Source organism: Pinus tabuliformis, chromosome 4_1 (genome assembly GCF_031772625.1).
Source record: "Pinus tabuliformis cultivar Carrire ecotype Pingquan chromosome 4_1, CPIR1, whole genome shotgun sequence".
Taxonomy (NCBI): domain Eukaryota; kingdom Viridiplantae; phylum Streptophyta; class Pinopsida; order Pinales; family Pinaceae; genus Pinus; species Pinus tabuliformis.
The window spans coordinates 288756987-288763292 of record NC_142303.1 but is presented as its reverse complement, the minus strand read 5'-3'; the positions used below and the strand labels follow the sequence as shown (position 1 = coordinate 288763292).

The 6306-nt window shown below is 41.8% G+C and overlaps 1 protein-coding gene across 3 annotated transcripts; it reads left to right on the top strand.

Moving 5' to 3' along the window:
• Positions 1 to 2458: 2458 nt before the first annotated feature.
• On the top strand, positions 2459 to 5880 carry LOC149175397 (subtilisin-like protease SBT1.5). 3 transcript variants are annotated; one of them, XM_089419630.1, is made up of 2 exons: positions 2459 to 2821; positions 3253 to 5880. In XM_089419630.1, the coding sequence occupies exons 1-2, from the start codon at positions 2771 to 2773 to the stop codon at positions 5629 to 5631; spliced, it is 2430 nt and encodes an 809-aa protein (XP_089275756.1). In that variant the 5' UTR covers positions 2459 to 2770; the 3' UTR covers positions 5632 to 5880. The 3 variants fall into 3 exon arrangements, with proteins under 3 accessions (XP_089275756.1, XP_089275757.1, XP_089275759.1); XM_089419631.1 differs by lacking the exon at positions 2459 to 2821 and adding an exon at positions 2857 to 3062; XM_089419633.1 differs by lacking the exon at positions 2459 to 2821 and adding an exon at positions 2857 to 3088.
• The last annotated feature ends 426 nt before the right edge of the window (positions 5881 to 6306 follow it).

Genomic DNA, 6306 nt, shown 5'->3' with positions numbered 1-6306 from the left:
CTTTAATCACTGGACTTTGGGAGGACACCACTGGTCTAGTGACATCTCATTATTATTATTATTTTTTCTCAGATACCTTCTCTTTGTCTTTGTCTATCCCTCTGCTGTAATCTACTTTGAAACAAAATCCGTATTCAAAGAAAAATATAAGAGAAACGCGATATACTTTACTTAAAAAAATCCATATTCAAATAAAAAAAATAAGAGAAACGCGTCTGGTTCGTGTGGGGTACCCCGTACGAACCCTGAAAGCAGATGGTTAAATTGGTCGGAGTCACTTCTGGAATGTTAGGAGAGCTCTTCAACTTCACGCCATCTCTGTTTCGAACAACTGAAAGCAAAAGCAAATAAAAAGGAAGAAATAGTCAAGATGTCGACGGCACGGTCTTTTAGGTGCATACAGCTGGACAGTCCTTCCCCCAAGGCAGGTTTTCAATACGCACCAAACCAAATAATTCGGCGGTAGTCTAAACATATTTTCTTGCCCGGAAAATCATGGAATTTTAGTTTAAGATTTTGATAAAATTTGTCAGCGATTTTTGTAAATGTAAATTATAGTTGTCAAATTTTAAGATTTTGGGTGGCCAATAATTTTTAATGGTGCGAAATCTATTTCCAACATCAAAAATATGATTCGCACTGTTTCTACAAAATTTGTTGAATTTTTTTAAGCCACTTTTGATGGTCCCTACAATTTATCCCCCTCGATATTTTTCTTCATAATTCGATAACAAATATACAACCCACCAATAAACATTAAATGAGCGAGACTATATATACCTATCATTAAATAACTACTATATATGATCTCATATATATAGGATTAAATACCTGGCTATATATACCTACCATATATGGTCCTCGCTACTTTAATACCCATTCACAAACTATAATAGAAAAGCAAAATAATTCCTTCCCATCCCATGTCGAATCAAATTTTGCAAGCTGCGAGTCTGCGACAAAGCAAATTATGCTTTGATTTTACTATGAATTTATTAAACTCCTCTCTGTGTCGGCATTTTTTCAAAATCCCGACACCTGGACATCGACATCGACAGCCGCTTAGTGTTGAACTGAAAGGAGGTTAGTGTGATCTGTAACGGCTAATTCATGCAGTGGGGAAGATTGGGCGGTTGTTATAACGGCTATGTATTCGCTAATCACACGTTTAATACTGTTCCAACGGCTTTACGTGGGAATAATCAAATTTAAGATTTTTTATTATTATAGGAATTGGCAATTGGGTATGTTTTGTCTATTTTGATTATATGTTTTGATTATAGGAATTGGTAATTAGGTTTGTTTCGATTATAAGAATTGACAATTGAGTCTGTTTTGTTTTGTATTTGTGTGACTTTATTATTATAAATTTGGTGATTATGTATTGTCTTTTAAATTGAGGGATTTGAACCTCAAATATTTTGATATGAATGATGATATTTTATGTTTACTAGACTAAAAATATGGTATTACCGGTGTCTTTATTTTTTGTCTTTTGCAGTTTAATTTTTTTCTTACTTAAATTGATGATGAGCTTAATCAATCTTCTAAGAGTCCTCTCACATAAAAGACAATGTCAAGGAATTGATGCTAACATACTATCGTAACTGCCACTTATATCTATGAAAGCATCACATCCCAAAATGAAATGCTTTTCCAATTCCACTGTCCACAAGTGCAAAAAGTACATATCCATTCTTCCTAAGCTTCTTTAGGTCTCTTCCACCGCAGGTTTCACACCGAAGTTGATGTGAGTTAGTCCTTAAGTGAGCCATCTTAGCTCTCCACGGAATGTAGCTCCAATGTACTCTTTTTGTTGGAGATCACAAGTAAGTTGAATACCTGCACATAATACTTCTTCTTTCTACCAACTCTCTTTCCTATATGCGTTTACCAAACTTCTCCATAACAAAATTCTTTAACTCTTTACTATTTGTTAGATATACATTAAAATAAATATTCCATTTTGAATCCATTTATTATTTTGTCTACATTTTAATCACATTATATTCGACTACTTTTTACCTATATAACACTACATTTTATTCACTCTAATCACTCTGTGTTGAACTGCCTCCCAAACTAATACACAAAGAAATTTAGATGAAAAGAGTAAGTTGTTAAATGTATAGATGATGATGGATAAAGAGTTTATTCATAGGACTAGCGCAAATTGTTTATTCATAATACTAGCCCACCACCCATTGTAATGAAAAAGTTGTTAGAAAAATTTAATTCAGGGTAATTGCTATATATATTTTGGTTAGGTGGAGCTTTGACAATTGGGATATAATCTTAGTTCAAAGACTTGAAACAAAGTTTCTAGAATGGAATACCCTTGAGTCCAACAAAATTATGATTTTGGACAAATTAAATGGTTAATTTGTCAACTTATTTAGTTGCTCCGCTGTGAATCATCGAGGTGGACTGCAAGCGGGAGCTTCGATGCACGTTGAGAAATGCGTTTGGAAAAAGTTGTGCGCGTACGAATAAGTTTTGTTCGCAATAATCATTACTTAATTTGCAAATAAATGCTGTCTCGTTCTGAGGCTGTGACCGACGGCACTCTGAACTGGGAATTTGGGAAGGCGCTGAAGAAGCTTTTTTTCACTGGCAGCTGGATCTATGAGGGTGAATGGGCATTTGAAAATGGCCTTTGGAGATGGCTGAGATAAGCGGACGGCTCCCTGGCTTCCGGCAGTCTGGTCCGATTGACTGTTGAGGTATTGTACTAGTTGGGGAAAATTTAATGGGTCTGACGATGAAGTAAATGAGAAGTGGCCTACTTCAACAGGAAGGAGTTATTGGGTTTTTAATCGTCGTAAGTGCTTGTAACTACTTATTTATATTTGGGTTCTTCAGTTTGAATCTAACTGTTTTACAAATTGCTCTGGAATTCATTGTTCCCTGTGTTTCTGGTGCTGTGAGGCGTGTTGGGAGCCATGCTTTGGGGAACATTTTCCAGTTCCTGTGTATTTGCTAATGGATAGATTCACCAATATTACCTACTTGCAGTGTTTTTGAGAAGGGGGGCGGCTTCGTTTTTGACTGTCTGATCAAACGTATTGGTTTTAATTTTGTAGCATAGGTTTGGTTTTTTATTTTCTAGTGGGGTTCTGTTGATCACGGGATTTTCGAAAGTAATTAGGTCTGATTTTGTAGCATTGGTTTGATTTTTTATTTTCTAGTGGGGTTTTGGTTATCTTGGGTTTTTGGAAACTAATTATGTGTTTAAACTGGTTCATTATGCAGGTTGTGAAACGGAATTCTACAATGGTTTCCTTGAAAATCTCTGAAATGTCAATAATGCTAATGTTTCTAGTAGTGCTCTGTAAATTGCTGGTGTTCGGATATGGTACTGATGAGCGGAAGACGTTCATAGTTAGAGTTGACGGGGATTCAAAACCGGTAGCCTTTAGCAAGAACGAGCACTGGTACAGATCGAGCCTTGCTGCTGTCAAGGGGCTGAAGGCAGAGTTGTCTGTGGATGCAGAAGATGATGGATTGCTTCATGTTTATCAGACTGTGTTGCATGGCTTCTCGGCAAGGCTAACAGAGGAGGAAGCCGCTCGGATGGAAAAAACACCCGGCGTTCTTGCTGTTTTTCCTGATCGTGCTCGCCAGCTGCAGACGACACGGTCTCCGCAGTTCGTCGGGCTTGAAAGGCCCAACGGAGGGGGACTGTGGGTGGAGTCCAACTACGGTTCTGATCTCGTGATCGGTGTCCTGGACACCGGTATTTGGCCGGAACGGCGGAGCTTCAGCGATCAAGACATGGGCCCTGTTCCCAAGAACTGGAAAGGCGAGTGCGAGAGCGGGGTCAGTTTCCCCAAGTCGTTCTGCAATCGGAAGCTGGTGGGAGCGCGGTATTTTTACAGAGGCTACGAAGCAACAAGCGGTGCGATGAACGAAACCACCGAGTTTAGGTCGGCGCGCGATTCAGACGGCCATGGCACGCATACTGCTTCCACGGCCGCTGGCAGATATGTTTACAAAGCGAGCATGCTGGGCTACGCTAAGGGAATCGCCAAAGGAATGGCGCCCAAGGCCCGTATTGCCGTTTACAAGGTCTGTTGGTCGTCGGGTTGCTTTGATTCCGACATACTCTCAGCGCTCGACAAGGCGGTAGACGACGGTGTTGATGTTATTTCGTTGTCTGTCGGAGGAAGCGTTGTTCCTTATTTTCTGGACAGCATTGCCATTGGCACCTTCGGTGCTGTGCAGAGGGGGGTGTTTGTTTCTGCATCGGCGGGAAACAACGGCCCCGGGGATGGGACGGTGACTAACGTTGCTCCCTGGATAACCACGGTGGGCGCCGGCACTATGGATCGTAGCTTTCCTGCTGACATTGTGCTGGGCGACGGGAGTGTCATGCCGGGTGTGTCAATGTATAGCGGAAAGGGATTGGCCCCGGGACGACAGTTTCCTCTGGTGTATGCAGGTGATGCGGGTCGAGCCGAGAGCATGGATGCTTATTCCTCGTCACTGTGCATGGAAGGTTCGTTGGATCCTGAGGTCATTAAGGGGAAGATTGTCTTGTGTGAGCGCGGGAATAATCCCAGGGTGGTGAAGGGTTCTGTGGTCAAGCGAGCTGGAGGTGTGGGAATGATACTTTATAACACCGCCTCTGATGGCGAAGGGCTTATTGCAGATCCCCATTTGCTGCCTGCGGCTGCAGTGGGTAGTGCTGCAGGGGATTCGATCCGTCGATACATTTTATCATCAAAAAGTCCCACCGCTGCCATAACATTCCATGGAACCGAATTGGGGGTCAAGCCTGCTCCTGTTGTGGCTTCATTTTCCGCCAGAGGGCCCAATCCGGAAACTGTAGAGATTCTCAAACCCGACATTATAGCCCCCGGTGTGAACATTCTGGCTGCTTGGACCGACGCTATTGGTCCGTCAGGGCTCTCGTTTGACCGAAGGCGAACAGAGTTCAATATAATTTCTGGAACCTCCATGGCCTGCCCTCATGTAAGTGGGGTTGCTGCGTTGCTCAAAGGAGCTCATCCCGACTGGAGCCCTGCAGCCATAAAATCGGCGCTAATGACGACTGCTTACATTCACGACAATAGGCTCCAGCCCTTGATCGATGAAGCAACGGGAAACGCTGCCACAGCAAAAGATTTCGGTTCTGGTCACGTGGATCCGCAGAAGGCCATGGATCCGGGGCTTGTTTACGATTTGGGCGTAGATGACTATGTCAACTTTCTCTGCAGCGTAAATTACACTGAGAAAGCCATCAGGGCTATAACTCGTAGAACTGTAGGCTGCTCTACCCGAGGAACACAGCCTGGGAATCTCAATTACCCTTCATTTGCCACTGTTTTCGATACCCGGGCCTCGAACCTGTCGACATTCTTCATCAGAACAGTCACCAATGTCGGGCCTCCCCTGTCAACTTACAGGGCCACGGTGATTGCTCCAAGAGGGGTCTCGGTGACAGTGAGGCCGAGGAAGCTCGAGTTTACAAAGAAAAACGAGAAACTGAGCTACATGCTGAGCGTCAGCGCCGAGCCCGTGAAACTTCTCCCGGGAAATTCAGAAACAGTATTTGGGCAACTGCTTTGGAGTGATGAGAAACATGTTGTGCAGAGCCCTATTGTTGTAACCAGGCAGAAGCCTTATTAACTATTATGGCTGCTTTTGGTCCTGGAACTTCTGGTATTAGCACGATACAATTTTTATTGCTTCTTGTGTTCTACGATGTACAGAGTCCAGTTGAAGTGAAGGGGCAAGGTGTCTTCATACGATGCTTCTATATATTATCTATTTGAATTTTCAAGTCAAGTTTCCCACTTCCTTATTTTGGGTTTGTAGGTTCAAAAAATTCATAATGGTACGCTGCAAGAAGAGCAGGGGTTTCTCCTCTTTTATGTTTGCGTTGCGTTCTTTCTGTTTTCAATTTGTCATTACAAATTGTATTCAATCTTCCGTGTGAAAAAAAAAAGACCCAGGATTTCTAGGCTTGGATGATTATTCATAAGCAAAAGAGTTAGCCTAATCAGAAACCTAGGCCATTAATAATAGATACGCAAGGCCTAAGTCTAATCATATTGTTTTTTTTGCCATGTTAATAATGGAAAAACCTACCAGATTTCGATAAAATTTGAAAATTTTGCAGAGATTTTTGTAAATCCAATTTACAGCTATCAAATTTCAAGATTTCAAGATTTTAGGTGCCCTAGAGAAGTTTTTGATGACGCTGAATCCATTTCCATCCTCAAAAATATGATTCAAACACTACTAGTAAAATATTTTTACCCAGATTCCAACCACTTTTAACCATTCAAATAATTCCTCTGT

What these genes read in the sequence shown, in the direction of transcription:
- LOC149175397 (XM_089419630.1), top strand. Translation starts at nt 2,771, where the DNA reads ATGAGAAGTGGCCTACTTCAACAGGAAGGAGTTATTGGGTTTTTAATC. An exon ending in TTATTGGGTTTTTAATCGTC is followed by an intron (nt 2,822 to 3,252) that starts GTAAGTGCTTGT and finishes TTCATTATGCAG; the next exon opens with GTTGTGAAACGGAATTCTAC.